The sequence below is a fragment of the Struthio camelus genome, chromosome 3, assembly GCF_040807025.1.
Source record: "Struthio camelus isolate bStrCam1 chromosome 3, bStrCam1.hap1, whole genome shotgun sequence".
Classification (NCBI taxonomy): Eukaryota; Metazoa; Chordata; class Aves; order Struthioniformes; family Struthionidae; genus Struthio; species Struthio camelus.
Genome location: NC_090944.1, coordinates 126,990,156 through 127,011,862, shown reverse-complemented (window position 1 = coordinate 127,011,862; position 21,707 = coordinate 126,990,156). Strand labels below are relative to the sequence as shown.

The following is a 21,707-nucleotide window of genomic DNA, read 5'->3' as shown; positions in this document are numbered from 1 at the left end:
GTGGGGAAGAGCCCGGGGGCAGTCACAGAGGCGGCAGAGGGCCCCTTCGTCGCGAGGGAAATTGAACTTTGGGTGAAATTAAACCCAGAGGAAGAGCGTGGCGGGGTCCCCAAGCCGACGGGGGGGCGGCAGCAGCCCCCCGCACCAAGCCGTTGGCGGCCGGCGGGGGCGGCTCCTGGCGCACAGCACCCGTCAGCAGGGCTGGAAGTGATAGGTGGCTCCATAGCTCAGTGGTTAGAGCACTGGTCTTGTAAACCAGGGGTCGCGAGTTCGATCCTCGCTGGGGCCTCCTCCGCTTTTTCATTTTTCCCCCTGGGCCAAGCTGGGGAGTTTTCTTCCTCAGCCGTCCCCGCCCCGTTTCCTCCGGGGCGGCCCCGTGGGCCCACGCTGCGTCGCCCGGGCGCCTCACGGCCGGCAGTGCGCCGCGAGCCGCCTCCGCGCACGCGCGGCCCTTGGCGGCCGTTGGGGCGGGGCCGCCAGCCGTTGGGAGCTGACGGGACCGCGGTGGGCGCGTATCGCTCCCTCAGCGCAGGCCCTCGGCCGTGCGCTGCCCTTCACCCCTCACCTTTTATTTGCAGCCTTCCGTGCAGAGGAAGTCGGTTGTTCTCTCTGCGTTTTTCTTTTTTTCCTTCAGGCTTTCCTTCCCCTAAAAGAGCTTTAAGGTTTTGTTAGAGCTGGCTTAGCACTGAGCCCTGGCAGGAGAATATGGTAGTGGTAACGGGAGATGCTACTTAATGAGACCGTGTGAGCCACTTGCAAGTCCCATTTTCATTCATCTTCCCCAGCATCGACAATTCCCGGATGAAGACTCCCGAGTTACACGGACAGCAGGACATTTTTGCATCCTTCCCGCTTGTGGCATTTGCCATAGCAGTTCTGTGTCATCCATCAGCAGCCATGGTGATTCTGTGCGAGGAGGAGGGAGTAATGGTCATAGGCCAGGACCGTAGTTTGGCTGATGCAAGGAACGGCTGAGACTGCATTTCCTTACTTGGCAGCTCTCGTTTTCTTTATATTTTGTGTTATCAGCACCTGCTGAGGTCTCTATCCCACCTTGCTCTAACTGAAAGAACCATATATTGCCCCCTGAAAATGAGAAGTTGGTCAGCTGAGCTGCGTGGCTGTTCTGCAGGTATTTGCCTTACACCTGTGGGTTGTTTTCCTTACCAGCCTCCTGCAGCTCGTTGTCAATTAACACCTTCTCAAGCAGTTTCCCAGACACTGTAGACTGTTATTCTACACAGCAGTTGTACCATTTCAAGTTAAATCTCACTTAACGGCAATGCTACACCCCAAACTGGTGAGTCCAGAAGAGGGCAGTAGGAGAAAACATAACTTTGAAAGCAGTTCCATTTTAAGTTGAAATTTGTGAAGTGAGGTAATTTGTTTTAGCTCCATCTTAGCCTAAGGATATGAGTTGCTGGCACAGGCTAAGCTAGACGGTGGCTCTGCAACTCAAATATACTTCTCTGGAAAAGAACGTTTGAGGTTTATGAATCCTCCACCTACGCCAAAAATAATAGAACTCCTTTAGTGGCAGTGATCCTCACTTGCTTAATTCTCCTTGAAATTAATTTCACAGTGTGCTCTCTGTACAAAGGAACACAGCTATTGCCACGTTGGCTGAGCCCCTGCGAACCCTTGAGCTCAGGGCTCTAGCTCCAGCGCTTACTGTACCGTGTGCTCAAAAGGAAAAGACGCAGCAGTGGAGAGCTGCACAGTAACTGCCCCTAGACACGCAAGCTCCTGACAGTTATGTTCAGAGATGTGCTAAGCTTCTGAATCCAGCCCTTCAAATCTAATGATTTCTAATACAAATGTTAAATAAGGGACCCTTTTAAAGTTCGGGGAAGGGGGGGAGGGGAAAGATAAGTTTGCAGATAGTTTGAGGAAAAGATTCCTTTCTTTGTCTTTGGAGTGATGTCTTTGTTCTCCTCTGGTCATTACTTGCAGCTTCAGAGAACGCTGCTTTTCCCCACACAGTACCAAGGGGAAGTGGGCCTCTTTGGGATATGGCCATGGCCCTACCCCTCACACACAGGGCATTAGCAGTCTTGGTGGAACTAGTTATGCATGCTGGAGCTATTTCAACTGTCTAAACTGGCCACACAGTGAAGTTGCAATAGTTCCATTCCCTCTGGGTATCTATCTGGGAATATGGAAAAAAAAAAAATCCTGCAGCTTACATAATACAAGAGGTGTAATATACACAGGAGCTTTATAATGTCACGATACATAGGAGGACAGAATCCAGTGCAGGACAGCTGCTCAGTTAGAAGCCAGTGGATAGTTAAATTCAATTGCCCAGCCACAGCTGGCCTTTTTGGGGGCAGTTTGTGGTTTTGTTGGTTTTCTTTTGGGGGGAGTAGGGAAGAGTAGGAGGAGGGTATTAAAGCTTTGCTGGACATTTCTAGCCCGTATTGCATCCTTTGGGAGCTGTGGCTGATCCATAACTTGAAGACAGTACTGTTTAACGAAAATCACTATTGATTACATCATCATCTGAAAGGCAACTACTCTTAACATTTACTTTAGCTGAAATTCAGTGTCCAGGACCACAAAATAACACTGAAAGGTGAGATCATTGACATATTTATTTCATATTCTTCTAATAAAGATGCAAACCTATTAGCAAGTCTTCTGTAACTGCTCTGAAAGCTGCAGGCACTTGTATTTGTTAGCCATGGACATACAAAGCCAAATCTTACCAGCAAACGTTTATCAGAGACTCTCGTAACTACTTATGTCAGAAGAGAATTTCACAACAGTATTTGCAAAGAAGATTAATATTAGGAGATTGGTGCTATTAAAGTTTAATAGAACATATAGACTGACATTAATGGAGAAGCACCTGGGATCAATACATATTGGCATAACAAATCAACTGATTTTTTTTTAATTTTGTCTCTATTGAAAATGTTCTTTCTACCTATCAAATTAGTCACCATCTTCTAAATGACTTGCCTTTTTGGGGACATCACTCAGCTTCAAAAGCTGCTTCTTAATCTACTCTCTTCTCCACCAGTTTCTTCTTAGTTCCTGCTCCTTTCTTTGGCAGAAGCTTCTTGGTTCTGGTTAGGCGGGAGTTCCTTTTTGTCAAGGAAGGCACTGGCCTAGTTTTGGAAACCTTTGTAACCTTCACCTTCTGCTTTGGCTTGTAATGTCTAGCCGTGGCTTTGATTTTTTGTTTCTTTTTACCGGATGAAGCTGGCTTCACTCCTGATGCTTTTATCTTGGTGGGTGGGGTCTTTTTAGCTTTCTTAGAAGAAACTGTTCTGGTGACTCCCCTGGAGGAAGAGGATTTTTCAGGAGGCTGGGACGTTGAAGGTTCATTAAGCAGCTCAAGGATGGTCTCTGAGAAAAATAATTAACGTGTTTCAGCATCCCTGCTTTGAGGCAAAAGGCTGATTCAGAAGTATGGCTACTATAAAGCCTTTGTAAAGCTAGAGCTAAGAAAAATTATCTCACATTCTAAGAAAAGAAATACAGACTGTGTAAACCTGCCTACCTCTTTTCTTCTATCATAGGAGCCTTGGACTTTTTAGAAATAAAATTTGTTTAGTTTTAGAAGAGAAATGATTAATCTATATTTGGGAGAATAAGTCCAGAAATAATAAGATGAAAGCATGCACATTTCTCTTTGGCAGACTTAACATTATGAATTATTCATATTACACCGATATCTGGAAATCCCAGACAACATAACCTCACCTTGCTAAACATTGCTTCTACTCAATAATAAGAAGCAACCTCTGCTCTATTTGCTTAGGACCTAGGACAGAAAGAGGCCAGGAGAAAGGAAGATTAACTCCTCTAGATTTATGGAGAAGGCTGTATAACATGGGAGGATTATGTTATTTGACTCAAGGAGGTTGTCGCAGAGCTGGGACAGGCAGTCAGAACTTCCCAGTCCAAATCCAATGCCTAAATCAAAGCCACCCATTCCCTTGTGATGCCCGCTCATACTTTTGCTTGACAAGATTTGGAATAATGGGGATTAAAAAATAAAAAGGTATTGTATCTATTAGACAACAGAAGCATGCATTAAGCGTGATTATCTAACTTCAAGATTGTTCCTGCTCCGTACTTTAAAAATCATTAACCCTTTCAATTGCATGCCTTTAAGACTGTTGACAGTTTTGCTTCTCAGTAACATTAAAGCCTAACAACTTACTTGCCCGTGGAGCAAATGGTATACGTTTACTCTTTGTTTTCACTGGCACAGGCTTGTATTTACACTTCCCTGGAGGAGCTCTCCTTGAAAAACACAAAGACATATGCAGATATCTGAGAAATTGTTAGAATTTTATTTGTTCCAGAGGCATGTATCAGTCCTCCCTTGTCATTTTCCTCTGCTGGAACAGGCGTAAAAGCATATAGGCACCTAGAGTGCAGTTTTGGTGGAATTTAAGAGCCTAATGCAGGGTCGCAATCCATGAAATCCCTGTCTGATTACTAATAGCAGCTGGAAACCTGAAGTTTCTCTTTTACCACCATTTTGGCCAACTTTATGCTATTATGCAGTCTACACTCTTTCTTCGACACTGACAGCTGGCGTGTTAGGCCATGGGATGTTGACCTGCCTGCATGTCCCGTTCAATAATCTTTGTGGCCCACCACTAAGTCAAGAGTGCTGATTAGGCATGTTCAATTACCACGTCCCTGCTGCTAGAGGCACAGCACATCACTATTTCCAGAAGCTGGCTGGTATAATGCATTGACTATACTTCAGACTTCCAAATCACTTTGGGTTGTCCCCACCAATACTGGCTCTTGCATCCCACCTTGAAGTGAAGGAGTCCCATATTCATGCACATAAGGCTAATCAGGGACCGAGCACTTTCTGCGTGCTCGCAGTACAGCATGAGGACTTCTGTCCACTCAACAGAACATTCCTATACAGCTCCACAAAAGTTAACGCGACCTGCCAAGGGTGCTGTGCTGGATATAAGGTGGCATTACATCGAGAAGGGAGGGTTTACAAAGGAACGGAACAGGGAGGAAGCGATGGCTGCAAAGAACGGTATTGGAGTTCTTCTCCTGCTGGCATTCCCTGGCAGCTTCCCCAGTACAAAAGTACCCATGTGCACTTTCCCTGAGGCAAAGCTGTCACTTGTTAAGTGACAGGAAGGAGGAACACAAAGAGGAGAAACAGAGCTGTGTTTTCTGTGCCCCTAGAGAACTGCTGTGAGACAAATAAAAACAGGCTTTTCCAGTTTGCCATGCTTAATAGCACAGAGCAAAGCATGACCTGAAGCGTCACATTTTCTTGTAACTAGCACTCTCCTTCAGACATGGGAAATGGCCAAGCGTTTCCTCCACACATTTTCAATTTAAAAGAAAAAAAAAAGACAGGCTATTAATTAAGGCAGGATTGTAGAACAGGATTTTTTTTTTTTTTAACTTTTCAAGCACCCCCTAACACCTCTTCCCTCTTCTCCTGACTGAGGGAATTTGGTACCAATCCAGGCACCGATCCAATCCCCACTCTGCTGTCTCTCAGAGCACTGTTGGAGAGACAAGCTTAAAGTGGGGACACCCAGCTCTGCTGCTTTCTGTTTTCCTGTGAGGTCTGTACGAAAATTGTAGGCTTGCCCTCAGAGATAGGGCAGTGGTCCCACCACTAGGTACATATAGGTGTTTGTATGGCTTGCTACCCTTGCCAATGTGTTTGCTGAAGTGTGAGCAGGAAGCAGGGAGTGCATGGGCTGGACAGAACAGGGCCACACCCATTGGCAAGGTGTCACAGAGGAACCAGTCAGCCAAGCCATAGCTCACAGCAGGAAGGAAACAGAAGAATCCTATAAACAGCATTAAATTGCACAGAAAAATGGAAAGTCTCCACTCATAATATGATCAGGAGGAAGCCAGAGCACAACCAAGGATCTGGAGGTGTCAGAATTTAATTTGCTCCAGGGCCAAGCAACTTCAGCTTCCACAGGAACTGCTAGTGCTTTGTACACCCTGGCAAGCTTGCTAAGTGCTTAACTAAACAGACAAGGGCAAAACTGAACAGAGCAGCAGCAGGGCTAAGGTAACAAGGGCAGCCAGAAAATACAAGAATAAATTCCAAAAAGCCAAGGGTCCGAGTGCCTGATCCTGCTCTAGAAATGATGAATAAGAAGCTCCAAAAGCACAAGGGGGAGCTACCTTGTTTCCAGAAAGCCTTTCAGAGCAGCAAAAATCACCTTATTGCTGGCAGGAGCTTGCTGCCCCCGAGGAGTCATAGTAACACTGTGCATTACTAAAGACAGGAGTCTCCTCAAGTAGTGGCAGCAAAGTCATCTAGAGTAAAGGACTCAAAGTCCTTTCCCCACCATCTTGGTACAGACTTTGGGTGAACCACCTAACTTTTGATTTACCTTCCCAAGAAAACGTTTCTTGATTTCTTCATGTTGTTAGCGTTTGAGGTCTCAGCAACAGAACAGACGTGTTAGTACTTTATCTACTTTACAAGGCAATTTGAAACTCATTTAATGATTTTTATCAAGAGCCAAAAGCTTGGGAAGGTAAAAATTGCACAAGCATGCTTACTATAAAAACAGACTTTGGCAGCAATAACTGCTTAAAAGGAAACAAAAAAAAAAACAATTTGCTTGGAAAACTCTGTTTTCAAGTTCCATTTATTATGTGAACACTGCATGAACCACCAGGTTTCACTCTTCTTCGTTAGAGGGCTTGCAGCTTAATCTGTGGACTACTTTTTTTTTTTTTTTTTAAATCAAAGTCCATCACAGAGATGTGCTGTCGTTTCAGATCTCTGCAGGTGCAAGTATTTTTGAGATTTTCACTAGACAACTAATTCTCCCTGAAATCAGTGAGAATTAAGTGCCTAACCTGCAAGAGCTGTTCTCACAGCCTTCTCTCCTCCACCATCAGCTTTAATATTCATCTATGTGAGACCTTCATCAGGGTCTCTACAGTGTGGGCTAATCCTCTCCCCCAGTTTCCATGGAGAGGGTTTTCACATGGAAAATTAACCAAGGATTCAAAGTTATTAATCTGCCTTCCAAGTGGCAAGCTCTTAATGGCATGTGATGGTTCCAGCGGGCCAGTTTTCCTTGCATGCAATCAGGGACAGATCCCCACAGTCCTTTTGTCAAGTCAGAAATGGCAGTAAGTCATGGAAGAATCTGCCTCCCAGTACTTTTCAATTACTTCAGTGATCAGCAAAGGGTAGTCTTTTAGACAGCCTGAAGAAGGTTCACAGCCAATCTTGTCAAACTCTGCTAGCCTCACTACGTAACAGCAGAGTTTGCAGGATCCTTGGAGGCTGGCCTCAGTAAAGCATTCCACATCTGTTTTCAATTTAAATTGCTTTAGCAGCAGGGCAGACTGCTACTGTGACCATCTAGGATATCAAGAGTCCTTTGTACACAGATGCTGGGTAGTGTGAGGATTAGCATCACCAGCTTTCTCCCATGAACAGGCTGCAGCCACATCCCTGAGCAGAAGGTTACCAATCTCTGCATGGCCCACTCCAGCGTGGGCCTATTTGTGAGGGCTGGAGGACAACCTCCCAGGCATATGTGAGTAGAAAAAACAAGCTATGGTAGGATATTTGATGAGACCACCAATTTGTATCATTAAGTTGCTAGTGAAATAGAAACAGTTTCAGCCTTATGCAGTTTGGGCTAAGTTTGAACTTATGAGATGGGGCAAAAGCCTTGAAGACCATAACTATTCCTCTTCATGCTGTCATATACCGTCAGCCTTTTACCGGGTTTTACTATTTCACAGGTTATCAGTCCATTTGCAAGGATACCCTTCACACCCCTGACCTGCGTTTTATGATGGAAAGAGATACATGCCAGCCAGTATGAATAAAACAGAAGAGTGAGAAGTCTCTCTGCTGTTGCAAAATTAGTTTTGTTTAATTTTACAAGGTCCTTGGTTCAAGCGTAGACAAAATGTAATCTCCCTCACGACCCTAAAGAATATGGATTGTCATTTTTTAAAAACAGCACTGCGCTATACTTCAGATATGCAAACAAGCAGACGTTATTTTGGTCCTTAATATCCCAGACTTTTAAGAGGTCTGAACCTGATCTATTTCCGGGTGCATAGATATGATGTGTGTGGAATAAATTCATTGAAACTGATAAAGTTGAAGCAGACGTACAGGAGGCTAACAGAGACCAAAGTCTGAATGTGTAGGTTGCTAAGATTGTATATCAATAGTACTTAGTACTCTTTATCTAGTGTGATAGCTGTAGAACATATGGTGATTATAGAAGAATTTGGGACAGAAAAAATGACCTTTCATTACTAACCTTGCAGGATCAGCAAACTTGTAGAGAGATCCATGTGGTGCATAGGCACTAGGATAAGAAGTAGACATAAAATACAGCTCACCTAAAGGGAGATGAAAAAAGTAAGAAAACCTTCAGATGCAAATGCCCAAGGCGAATCTCTGTTCTCCGTTCCCCCTCTGTTCCCTGTTTTTTCTACAAATTCATAGGGTCAGGGAAGAACATCCTTTCAATCAGCCCCCCAGTCAGTGTCTTACTTGCAAAAAGGGGGCTTTGGTCTCACCCTAACCTCTGCAGGCAGGCTACTGGGGACACAGAATGATCTCTTGATTTCAGCAGCATACCATGCAGAGCTAGCAGTCCTGTATCAAGCACAATGCATGAGCAGGGCGTTCATTACTTCATGTTAGTAGCATTCTAAAAGGTTACTTTCCACTACATAAATATGTATTTTTAAAAACTTGTTTGTACCAAAGAAGCAGCTAGAAGCTACAAATAGAGGGGAAAACCACACAACAAATATTTAGCCATCTCATAACCATAGCAAAAAAAAAAAAAAAAAAAAAACAACCAACAGGAGCTATATTGGCTATCCATGTAAGACAGAAGCTTCTTGTTACTAAATGGTGACTGAGCAACCACACCTCATGCCTGTCATTCAGCAGCTACTAGTACAGTATCCAGGCAGATTATTGTAGCTTAAAAAAAAAAAAAAGAGAGAGAGAGATGGAAAACTATTGTTTGCATTTCAAATTACATTACAGCACCATTGTAGTTTATAAAAGAACAGTCAGTAGAAGAAGCATTTAACATCCACTTGTTGAAAAAACTTACACATATTTCATAATAAAGCCACTTTTCCTAGGCCTCCCTGCATCTGACAGAATATACGAGGAAAATCAGGTAGGATCTTTCCATTAAAAAAATGTTTTCTGCCAAATCATGAAATATCAAAACTCACTAAAGCACATCTGGATTCTCTCAAAATGTTTGCAAATACTTTGCATTGCATAGGTCTTTGTCAGGAAGCTTGTTTAAAAATGAACAATCTATGCATCTGGTGAAAGGTCTAGTCATCATGACCATAATAATCCTGTGCATCGAGACATTTGCACTAAATTTTGAAATCAGTGGCTTTCTTCATCCTCAAATCAAGCCTTGGTCTATAACCTACAAAGTGAAGTGCTGTTATTGTGAAGTCTGAGGAAGTTATACTAAGAAAGAGGGAGAGATTCAGACAAACTAGAAGATCTCAAGCAAGGATGAGCTGTTAGTGAAAGAACACAGTATTGACATAGTCTTTTCATTAATAGAGCAGCATAAACAGCACCAAAAGGAGAGGTAAGCCTGAAAAAAACATGAGTTCAAACTCCTCCGTGTACCTGGAGTGTTCACACTCAGTTCATGTGAGGATTTATCTCCTGAGCTCTCTATCAAGCATGCCTGCAAGAGCCTCACAGGGCAGGAGACATCTCTAAACCACACTTCAACCCTTCCTGCCGTGCCGAGATAGCTACAAACCTGTTGTGCAGTGCCTGCTCTTTAGTAGCATTTATGAGTTGCAACACAATTTCACACATTTGCCCTAGAACACAAAACTAGCAGGGTACAATTTTGAGTAAAGATATGACTAGTGAGATACTTGACCTGCTTCATCCTCAGCAAATGAGATGATAAATTTGCTATAAGAACTGATCATTCCAGGGAAAGCACAAGCTTTTGTGTTACCGATGCAGATATCTTGCTTCTTCCATCTATTAGTCTTCTCATCTTCCTGTAAAGCCATAAGTCGACTAGATGAAAAATAAAACCTTGTGTTTTATGTTTCCATTATCAAAGTTAGCACCTGCTAAAATTATGCATTACTGAAATAAAATGTCAATTAGGAACCTGACTGTTCACAAGCTTTAATTTTTTCTTTAGAGAAAACAGGCCTGAACAAAAAAAACAAACGAACAAAAAAAAACCCACCTGTCCTAAGGACCCTAACTTGGAGAAAGTTCAGATCCCAATCACAGTGTCATTATAATGGTCAGACAGAGCCCTTAATCTAATGCCCAGACATCCGAAATTCTCATTTACTCCAGCTCAAGTGTATGAGGATGCTTACTCTGCTCCAACAAGGCAAATACATGTACAAAATTGGAGCTGGAGAGAAAAGAATTCTATCTTACCCATTCATGAAATCACCAAAAATATAGAGGCCGTTCAGGTTGGGTGATTCACATCCTCTGTATACATAACCTCCAGTGACTGATTTTCCCACATTGCGGCCATATGCAAATATTGGAAGAATGTCATCTGTTAAATGCACATGCATGAAAAGCAGAAAAATTTACAGTTAGGGAGCATCAAAAAGCAATTGGTCAGTAACACTGATGGGCACAAAAATGACTAGAAGGACTGGTATAGTTGAAAAACAGCATAATTAAATTTCAGTAGGGATTCCACAGTTTACTCCAGTACAGAATTGATCCAGGGGCTTTAAAGAGCTTTCTGTGTAGTTCATCAAGGCTTGCTCAGTGAACTTCTATAATGCATAGGACCAAGATTCTTTGCATCCAGTAAGCAATATAGAATAGTATCAGCCTGCAGGAAATATACGTATGCGATGGCACCAGTCATTTGAACAGATTGTCTTTGCAAATCCCAGCATTTCTACAGAAGAGGATGTGATCAAACAATTGCAAGTCAACTCCACACCCTTATGGATTTGTTGTCATTCTCAGCACAGAACATGCATAAATGGACTACCTACAAAAAGCATGTGTCATGAGACATAAAAAGTAAAGGCTTTGCCTCTGACAACATTAAAACTGAATTCATCCTTTACTTGGAGAAAAATCAGATTTCAAATCCCACAAAATTTTAGTCCTGTCCTCACTTTTTCCCTTTGGAACAAATGGCTTGTCTTTAATACTGAGGATAAATGTAATTCATTAAAAACTGTGGTTTAACAGCAAAATCTAAAGCAGGTGTGTTGTCAGCTGAGGCTTGGACCACTATTAGAATTGTTTTAGAATAACAGAGCCGTGTGGGTACCAGCACTGAAGAGGAGAAACATTGATAACACACGCCAGTTACACTTGCCTGTTCGTACAAATGTTTCAGAATCATCTACATGAGCTTGAGACCAGGTATTTGCTTCCAGTGGCTTAAGGAACATTATAATAACACCTAGTTCTTCTACAGTGCTTTTCCAAAATCTTTACAAAGGCCAGCGGTATCCGTTCTTTTTTAAAGGGAGCAACACAAAGGCAGAAAGAGACAGTTCGTCCAGTCACACAGTCAGACACGGAGCATAGCTTTTGGCTGTTCTGCTGCAGTGTCCTACTCGCTGGGGTACATTGCCCCCTCCGTAGGATTTGTTTCAGGATCTCAATCTCAGCCTGGTCCCCTTGTCTTAGCCATAGACACAGCTCAGAACTTCTGAAGAAAATAAAATATTACTTGCATTTAAACCTAATCTGTTACCTTCCTGACTCTGGAAGAACTCCATCTGCAAAAGGCGCAGGCTTTGACTCTAAACTCCCTTTTCAGTGCAGTGTGTGACAGGAAATTCCCTGAAGACACAGGGCATCCTTACATCCCAATGCTGCACGGCTGCAGAGAAGGGATTTCTGCTCTTAACAAGTAAACAAACTCTATTTCAACACACAACACTAGATTATTTAGCTTCATTGGAAAAATGGCACTATAATTGATTAAATACATATAGTACCATAAGCGTTCTTTAAGTAGTCTCCTGGAAGAAACTTCTTCCTTACCCAAAGAGGAATTACGGCAAAGCTTTGTGTCATAGCATTCAAATCCCTCCTTTGCTCTCCAGCCGTAGTTCCCGCCTTTCACAATGATGTCAATTTCTTCAAACCTGTTCTGCCCCACGTCCCCACAGAAGAGCCTCCCTCTTCCCTTTCTCGTGACAGGGTCCCCTCTGTCAACCGCACAGCGCCACATATTCCTGACCCCGTAAGCATAAACCTCAGGGCGGGCCTTGGGATCAGACATGAAAGGATTGTCAGGAGGGATGAGATAAGGCTTTCCATCGGGGCTTTTTCCATCCACATCAATCCTCAAGACTTTTCCCAGCAAAGTGCTCCTAAAGAGAATGGCAGATAGAGGCAGGTTTACAAACCCCAGCATAAGAAACAAGTGAAAGCGTAAATAGTTTTCTCCTCCTTCCCCCTTTCTAGAAGAAAAATTCTCTGCCCAGCAGAAATAAACCAACAGCTGGTATGTCTTGCAATCCATTCAAGCCCAAAAGGCTCTTCCCCCTCTCAGGGAACTGGGTCCCTTCAGCTTTCAAAATGTAATATTTAACTAACTTTTGAAATACTGCATCGGACTGACTTGCAGACGCACAAGCACTTCCAGGAAGCTCTTTTAGTTTGCTCTTCCATGTTGTCTTACCTCCAAGCCTTATCTCTTGGTGCACCAGCTCAAGGCTTTTGCCTGCCTTCCTACTTACTTGTTCTGAGCATTCCCAAATTTTCCAAAAGGGTCGCCAGCTTTCCCTCCATCCCCTGTGAATAGGTACATATAACCATCCACACCAAAGAGTAGCTGCCCACCATTATGATTAGCAGCTGGTTCTTCAAGCTCCAAAAGATTCCTAAGAAGAAAAGAGAAACAGCGCCAGATGCAGCTACTGAACGTTTTGTTAGTTTGCAGAAGCACTGCATCACATGTTCTACAGAAGAAAGCAAAATTTCCCAGCTGTACAGACTTTTCAGCTTTGTCAAATATGGTGCAAGGGCTGCGTTGCATCCTATTTCTGACAGGAAGAGCCTGCAGCACAAGGCTGGCTGCATGCTTTCTAGCAGGTGTCTTTTCAGTATGAAGTCCCTTAAGGAAAAACACTTCCCACAAACCGTACAGCACCATGGCCTCTCTGCCATTCAACAGGCCATGAACTAGAGCTTTAACCTGCCCTATCAATGCCTCTTCTGATAAGAGAACTCACTCACCACTGTAGGCATAAGAATATCAGAACTCATCTAAAAACAAGGATAAAAACGTATAAAGCTTTCGCCTAGATGGAACAGTTGACAATGAAACTTTGCTTGTGACAGGTGGGTGCTGTTATCCTAAATGAGAAGTAATTGGTGAATCTGACGGCTTTAGAAGCATCTTTGAGGTCTGTGGTGACTGTGAAAATCAAAATAAGTTTGTACTATTAACAAATTATTCTCCATGACTGAGAATTAGCTTTTTTCTTTTTCGGGGGTGGGAGGGTGGGGATGGAAGGGGGAGGCACGTATCAGATCAATTAGTTGAACATATAGTACCATAAATGAAACATCCCTGTAGTGAGTACTAAAAGTACTAAAACCAGACAGTTTTTTTTCAATTTGTTCTCCAACAGCATAAAGCAACATCAGAGCAGATGTTCATTCCAGTTAAGGCTTAAGGCAGTAACAAACTGTTTTTTAAAAGGCAGGAGTACAAGATGGAAAACCTGAAGTCCAGATCCTTGGTTCTAGTTTCAGTTTTGTTTTCATCTAGTTTGCTATGTGACCTTGAGCCACTCTGCCTCCAGGAGCTTCGTAACAGGTCCAGTCACATGCCTAAAGCAAAGTGACTGGGAATTTGCAAGTTCTGCAAGGAAGGAGGAAGACAGGGACAGGAAATCATTTCTCATCATGGTATACAGCAGCATTCAATACGAGCTTTTACCTTTCTGAGTGTGGATCAGCTTTGTTGACATCAGATGCTGAAACTTTCAATTCACTGATTCTGATCTTTTCCACTTGCTTCTTATCCATGTAAGAGTAATAGATATAAAACTTCCCATTGTACTTGTACTTGGGGTGGAAAGCCATCCCCAGAAAGCCTCTCTCATCCCCGATCCACGGTGTAGCCAACACTATAGTTTTAATATCCAGAAAGGGCTCCTCCAGCCGACTGCCATCAGGTAAGTAGACCCAGATCACACCCACTTGTTCAGCTACAAACATGCGATGGGTATGGTCATTTGCATGGACCATCAGAACTGGGTTCCTCAGGCCGTTGGCAACTTCTGTCAGGCACAGCTGGAGGCAGCCTTTGCGGTCCTCCACCACCGAGCCCAGGTTACGGTTAAGGGCTATGTTCTTTAGCACATTGGGGAAGCAATAGTCCTTATCATGTACGTTAAGGAGGTTACAGAAGCGCGTCTTGTTTGTCTCACAGCATTCTTGGATGTGTTTATCAGCAGTCAGCAGGCCGATAGCAGAGCGGCAGTTGAAGTGAAACTCAGAGCAGTAGTCAAAGCAAAGTCCTGGGAGGTTTCGAAGAGGCGTCTGAGGGTTTTCTGCATCATAGAGATGTGCAGCATATGGAGAACATTCCTAGGAAGTAAAAGAAACTGAATATGTGGCAGTGTACACACATCTAGGAGAAGCAGGGATACCTTCATGGAAGCAAATCAATTAATAAAATAGATACAGCTTGGCCTGCACCTTCAGCACTGTGCAGTTTTGATCCCCCTTCTCAAAAGCAACATGGCAGAACTACAAGTAAAAGGTCACAAAGATACAGAACAGCTAAGTAAGGTGGGACGGAGCTGTCTAGAAGAGAGATGATCAGAGTGGGGTCTGACAGAGGTCTGTAAATATCACAAGTGACATTAGAGGATGGATGGGGATCAGCTGTTCACTCCTTCCCCCAGAGTTCCCGCAGTAGAAAAGTGAGGGAGCATCAGATAAAACTAGCAGGAGCTTGATTAGAAATGGAGGTGAAACTTTGTCAAAAGAAACTGTAAATGCTAGAAATGTAAATTGGTTCAAGGGGAGACTGTATGACTGCATGAAAGAGAAGCCATTGACGATCACTAACTACACAGAAATTACATCCAGTTTGGGAAGTCCCTAAGCTGAAAGCAATCTGAGGCTGGGAATGTATTCTGGGGAAGTACCTGTATTTGCTCTTACACTCTCCTCCAACAGCTTTTGGCTGCTGTCAGATAGTGCCCTGGACTAATTGAATTTTTGTCCTGATGCTGTACAACAATGGTCATATTCCTGTATGCAGAGTATCACTGAAGTCAACTACAGTTGAGATTTAAAACTATTTGGAATAAATAAATCTTAAACAATCAATGTAGCTACTATTGACTGTATATGTGATCTTTGGGAACAGTCACTTCGGGCAACGTTTTCAAATGTATGTGTCTGTAATCATGCACCTTCCTCTGTAAGTAAATTTTTAGCTGCACAAAATACAGCTTAAATACCGGAAATCATGCACTGTGTTTGAATTTGTGCTTAAGTTCAAATTCTTCATCTTGCAAAAATTCTGGGCCAGAACTTCTGTAAAATATTTCTGTTAAAATCCCACCTATTTATATTAATCAGAACAAAACTGCAGAAGTCAAAACAGAAGGAGCTAAATTCTGCAGAAATATTATTTTCATGCCAGCAGCCTGAAAAAGTCTACCCAGATTTTGTATTGTGCATCTACGTAGGAAGATAAGTACAAAGACAAGTCTAAGAATGAAGAACTACTACACTAGCGTTTTTTGTTTTGTTTTCCCTGCTTCATTAAACAAAATTCATTACACAAATCTGGGGCAGTTATATAAAGTATTTCCGTTATTTCTGTTGCAAGTAGCAGCCTTTCCAGAATACTTAATGCGAAGGCTACAGACCTTTATTCTGAACTTAGCATAGCAAACAGTATACTTTGCTTACAGAAGAACCCAATGGCTTGCGGCCATCCTAAAGACAGATATGACCTCTTCAAAGTACCAAAGGCCTTTCCAGCTGTTGGATGGTGTGCTAGGTTTCTCACTTTTCATTGTTGCCATTTGATTAGAAAATTGCATGGAATACGTTGGTTTCTGTTGGTTTCACACATCTGCAAGGAATCCAAGATAGAAAAAACTGCCCCAGGTCAATGTCAGGTACCAGGAGAGCCCTCTGTGTGCATGTCAATGGTCTGTACCTCTTTTCTACGCCACGCTCATCTCCTCCCAAATCAGAACAAAGCGGAGCCAAGTCCCCCAGGCCTGCCCTTACAGCCTGAGCCCAGTCCCAAATAGTAAAACTACAACGTTTTTCTGGTGCTTAAGCTCTTCCCTGAGCCATTAGGTCCTGATTGCCTTTTGTCTCAAAAAGTCAAAGCCACAGGTAAGTGCCTTTCTGTCCTTATCTTCTTAAAATAGAGCAGCTTTGGTGCAAGCACTTCTACTGCATCTGGCTGGTGTGCTCCTACAACCTAGTTAAGTCCATTATTCATTGCTCTCCCCCTCAGCTTTTGGCAGCATTAACTCATATACACCTAAATATGTTGAACTTCCAGTTAAATTGCAGTTTTCACAAAATATGGTACTAATTTCATGTGACTAGAAGTCAAGGAGAGGTGACAGCCTGCTAGGGAGTCACCAAGGAAAGGTGGGGAAGAGTAGATAGAGCCTAACCTGCGTTGCATATCAAGTCCTAGGAAGCTTACTCAAACCCACTGATGTGTCCCTGCAGCTAGCTCAGTGTTCCTCATTGCACCCGAGTCTCCATAGTTCAGTTGCAGTTTAAAGCTCTTCTCAGTTCTGTTCTGAAGTGATTAAGTTCTCTAAAAACTTTTTTAATTTGCCTCAGTAGGAGTTAGAGCAGAATCAAGCTCCCAGCACAGGATACGAGACCTACTATCAACAGCTTCCTCTGAGACAGGGCATATTCTCAGCACCTCTGAGCTCAGTCATCTCTATTCTGCTGACAGTCTGCAGCACGAGGGTCTCCTATAGTTTATGATTTCAAACTAAGTGTAGTCCCTGGGCAGTTGCCATGTTTTTCCAGCCATTCAGCTTCCCACACATTGTTTGCCTGGCAAAGAACATCTGCAGCACAATCTGGGCAAAATGCAGGAGGTAGAGGCATTCCTGAGGGTGGACATAAATTCCCAGGATTAAGCGGCCCTGCAGTAATCGTTGGTTGTCTGCATTCATTTCACTCTAGTGTGCATGAAACAGTACAATTAATCCAGCTACTTAATAGAGCAGAAGAAGCAGAAGCTGCTAAGATCAAGTTGATACTTCTCTGCCATTTTATAATAATTTCTCTGCAAGAGTATCCATCCAGTTTCTTCCTAGTCATTGTAAATAAGTGTGTGCAGAACCACATAACGCTACATTACAAACCTGGGGTTGCCTATCGCCACGCCAGACTCCCCCTGACTGAGGAGACAAAACCTCTAAAGCACTGACCTGTATGTGCAGGGCACAGTCTCCTACCGGTCCAAACTAGGATGCAATAGACTTAACAGCATGCATTCAAGCAATCACAAGTCAGGCCTCAGATTAAAACTGAAAAGTACGTTGCTTTCCCTGCGCTAGGCTTCTCTCACAGCTTTCAATTCAGCTTGAACAAGGCTGTTTTCCGAGTACAGAAACATCCTCTCAGGCAGTGGCCATACAGTAGTTCTAGCACACGTAGCAAGGTTTGTGTCCAGGGAGTTTCAGCAGCCATGCAACTTGTACAGCATCTCCTTAAAAACAGCTCAGCTGAGGGCCGGGCTCTATACCTGCAAACGCTTACAAGTGTAACTGGCAAATATAGCCCCAGATCTTGTCAGGTATAAACTGAAGTAGCTCTACCAGCAGAGTCAGATTGCTTTCTAGACTGTTTGGATGCCTCTTCAAGGCAGTTTTTAAGAGAAACATAGCTAATACAGAGATGATCCAGAACATATCCCCAACTAATCATCTTCTGTCTATAAAGAAACACACGGCTACAGCGCCAAGGTAAGGGGCATTCTGTAGCTCTTTCTTGGGCTCTGCAGGACCAGTGAGACTGCTGCAGTCACCAAAAACAGTTTCCTCTGTTCAACACTCAGTACACCACTCATTACCGCACCAGGAAGACTAGGGAAAAAAATAGCTGGACTGCTGTTTACTGCCCACTGTTCTGGGCATCAAAGAAACACTTGACTAGACGGGCTGCTATGGCTGTGTAACAATGCCTCCCTACTAGTCCAGTTCCCCAGAAGATGTGAAATAATGTTATCTTCACAGTATTAGAGCAAACACTGAAAATTCAGGTTTATCAATGAGCACCTGTATTTTTCTTTAAGTTTGTTTTGTTCAGAAAACAAAAACCAATAATTTTATTTCATCTGTCACTGCTTGAGTTTAATCTTCACGTCCCAAGTTCCATACTAACAACATCAAAAAAGTGCTTGTTACTGAGAGCAGTCTACCTGATGTCCTGGCATACACAGCAGTAATAAGCACTTGGCAGAATCACATCCAGATTATGTATATGCATGCATCTTCTTGTATTTGAGGTGGCACTAAGCATGTGTTGCCATTAAGCACGTGTCACATTAGTGACTACTAATTTTTAGGATACTGTGAACTGGGTACAATGGAGATCGGTCATCATTTTCCACCCTCTCCACATGAGATCACCAGCAACAATTCGATCCAGCAAAGTGACATCACTAAAGTGAGACCATTCATTAAATTTTTGCCCCTCCACTAATTCAACAGCCAAATAATACTTGTCAAAAGAACCTAACCTTATTCCCATGGCTGTCACTAACTTGAACAGGAATAGGAAGACCTAATGCAATTACGAGCTCCTTACCATCAAATACTTTACAGTAATCTTATTCTAAAAAGATATGACAAAGTCTTAATTCATTACTTTGAAAATATATATCTCAATGTTTTTATATGCTGTAAAATACAATTCCAACAAACGTGAAATTAAACTATGCTCTGCAGAATAAGCAGCTCAAGTCTAAGGAGGCAACTGTCACATTTTTATTGTTTCTTTTCTACCTGCAACATGCAGAAAATCTTGTAAACATGAATATTGGTGGTTCTGCTAAGACCTATAATGCACCTTTTTCTGGTTTATCAACTGTAAAATGACAAAGAGAACCCTGAGCCTATTCTTTTTCAGCCTAGATGCCAAAAATTATTTTTTTCCAAGGAGATGCCAGAATCCTGCCAGCATCTAACACATTTGATAAAAAAAAAAATTTAGGGCTAAGAAAATTTTCATTAGAAGAGTTTTTTGTGTTCTTAATTAGAACAAGTGTGTCTTTTGGCTGCTTTATGTTCTGGCATGAAGTCCTGCTCTGCATGACTAACACAGTTCTTAAAGGCAGGTCAGTTCTACTCTTTTTCTAAGGAGAGAGCTCAGGAAGAACTGTGCCCTTGGTCTTTTGTCACTGCGCAATACTTGCTTCTGTGAGCCAGGCCAACAGTGCGAAGACAGCACTGAAAGAAACACAGCAACTGAAACCTTGGGACCATGCAGTTGCATGAATCCACTGTCTATTAAATGTCGTTATGTTTTAATAACCACAACATTTGGAGCATTCTAGGCAGGAACGCAATCTTAACACATCCTTTCCTGGGACCTAGGAATCCAAACACTGTGCCTGATAATCTGGTATCATTTGATCCTGTAGAATTTGCCATCCAGCATCCAGTAGCTGCAAGCAGAACAGAAAATAAATATTGATCTGTAACTCTCCCCTTTGTTACAAGAATATAAACATAGCAGCACGATTGCCATCATCATGAGCTGGGCAATGCTTTCGTAAATCGTTATCGCTATCAAACATCACTATATATTGCAAGATACCACAAAGGGAGGTGCTTTACACAAAGCACTTCGCAAAATGCATGCTGGGGATCAGGTATCATCACTCTGACATGACAGCCTACTTCTCCCCTGCTCCCTACCTCTTTTCGCAGCAACACAGCTATAGAGACGATCAGAGCCCCAAACCACCCCAACGGTCAGCCCAAACTGTAGGATTCAGATGCTAATTTTCTGCCCTACCTGACACAGGATATCTTTGATATACGTTCCACACAGCTTATGCCGCTGGGGATCAAAATGATCCATGATCTCCCAGTATTTTGCTGCAATGCTGTTGTCTTTCTCCTGGTCACAGCAGCCAAAGTTTTCATAGGCAGTGCAAAACTCCAAGTGAAAAGGGGGCTGGAAAGGCGGCCCATAATCCAGGCACTGAGGATGCCCCAGAAGACTGCCAATTTGGCATAACAGGGAGAGGCAAAGACAGACATATGGGCAAGAAAAGGAAACTCCAGAGCTGCTGCTGCTCCTGCCAGTGCGTGGCCAAACATTCACTTTCTCCACTGGAGGCTTCTTGAGGTCAGATGTATGGAAATCCTCGACCTCTTCGTGGTATGGTTCATTCATCCTCTGTGCTTTATAATTTGCCAGCTGCAGAACTCAGTGTTTGCTCAGGTTTCCTTACATTCTCTCTCCCTCTTTCTCTCTGTAGTTTACTATTTGGCTAGAGAGAAACCCTCCAGGCTGCCTCTTTGGTATTTCACACGTCAGACTGCTGAACCCTCCCCCCTCCCCGGACATTTCTCATGTCCCTAAAAGCATTCACAAATCTAATCCTACAGCTTAGTTTAAATAGGCTCAGAAATCATTCACGAAGAAATACAAATACAAAATAAATAACACAGTGTACGATACCTGTATACAGAATCTGATTCTCTCTCCCCATTTACAAAACACACGATGAATCCTTTTCAGGTACTTTTAAAAATGGATCAGACTCATACCTGGTTTTATAAAGACTGAAGAGGAATTCTTACCCTGTGACAAGGGATCATTAAAAAAAAAAAAAGATCAGATTAAGGCAGCAGTGGACCATAGGTACAACTAACTACAATTCCAAAGGCTTCACAGAGATACTGGAGTACTTCCAAATCCAGGTACAAATCCGGGGTTCAACTGAAAAGAAATTCAGAAATCGTGAAAAAGAAAATATGCATTTAAGGCACCTAAGCAACCCGAAACAGAGCTATGATATTACGCAGTAATCCTGCGTTTAAGTTAACTGATTTTAGTGGTTTTGACCCACGTACTGTTTACTGATACTTAAAGAAGCATGAGATTTCTGCCTGCTATCTCCTTTCTGGAGAGCAGTGCGAGAGAGCTCCCTCCAGAGTTCACTAAGTACAGCATCAGCTGCATATGCAAGTGTACTATGTTTGAACATACTGTACTCAACCTTGGTTTCTGAGAATGACACCTTTTCCTAACTCCACTCTTCCACAAGCAGACCACGACTCCTTTGACCAAAACGTAGATCCGTTACCATTTCATCAAAAGCAAGCGTTTTCCTCTCACATACCTATCACTCTTTGTAACACAACAACAAACCTACACCCGTCCATAACGTTTATCATCACAGTATACACCATGAGAAACACAAGTTCAAAACAGCAGTGCACCCCTCAAACCATGAGCCCAAGTGATTCAATGAAGAGGAGAGTCACGCTCTTTACAAACATAGGAGCAATGAGACAGGTCTGATTCTACTGAGGAAAAGGCTTTAGCATGCATCTACCCTCTAGACATTTCCATGCAACAGAACCAGGCTTTGCAATCTGTTCTATTGCTTCTGAAGCACTAGCAAGGAACCAAGCAATTCCTGCAACTCAGCATTACAGAACTTTTTCACCCAGAGACATTGTCATCT

General features: G+C 42.9%; 1 protein-coding gene and 1 non-coding gene across 3 annotated transcripts; one reads left to right on the top strand and one right to left on the bottom strand.

The window, feature by feature from the left end:
- The first annotated feature begins 216 nt into the window (after window positions 1-216).
- On the top strand, window positions 217-289 carry TRNAT-UGU (transfer RNA threonine (anticodon UGU)). The gene has a single exon. It is a non-coding gene; the product is annotated as a tRNA-Thr (tRNA).
- A 2,287-nt stretch (window positions 290-2,576) lies between these two features.
- On the bottom strand, window positions 2,577-21,035 carry HHIPL2 (HHIP like 2). Of its 2 annotated transcripts, none has more exons than XM_009686779.2 (9): window positions 20,818-21,035; window positions 13,929-14,581; window positions 12,721-12,864; window positions 12,020-12,351; window positions 10,427-10,553; window positions 9,900-10,045; window positions 8,274-8,355; window positions 4,175-4,257; window positions 2,577-3,354 (listed from the first exon to the last, which is right to left on the bottom strand). In XM_009686779.2, exons 1-9 carry the CDS (start codon window positions 20,833-20,835, stop codon window positions 3,002-3,004), a joined length of 1,938 nt encoding a protein of 645 aa, XP_009685074.1. In that variant the 5' UTR covers window positions 20,836-21,035; the 3' UTR covers window positions 2,577-3,001. The 2 variants fall into 2 exon arrangements, with proteins under 2 accessions (XP_009685074.1, XP_009685065.2); XM_009686770.2 differs by lacking the exon at window positions 20,818-21,035 and adding an exon at window positions 20,024-20,781.
- Window positions 21,036-21,707: the final 672 nt, after the last annotated feature.

Coding starts and splice junctions, on each gene's coding strand:
- HHIPL2 (XM_009686770.2), bottom strand. CDS start 20,407: ATGAATGAACCATACCACGAAGAGGTCGAGGATTTCCATACATCTGAC. Junction 12,865..13,928: donor GCTGATCCACACTCAGAAAG/GTAAAAGCTCGT, acceptor TTTTCTTCTTAG/GAATCTTTTGGAGCTTGAAG. Junction 8,356..9,899: donor ATTTGCTGAGGATGAAGCAG/GTCAAGTATCTC, acceptor ATCTCCCTTTAG/GTGAGCTGTATTTTATGTCT.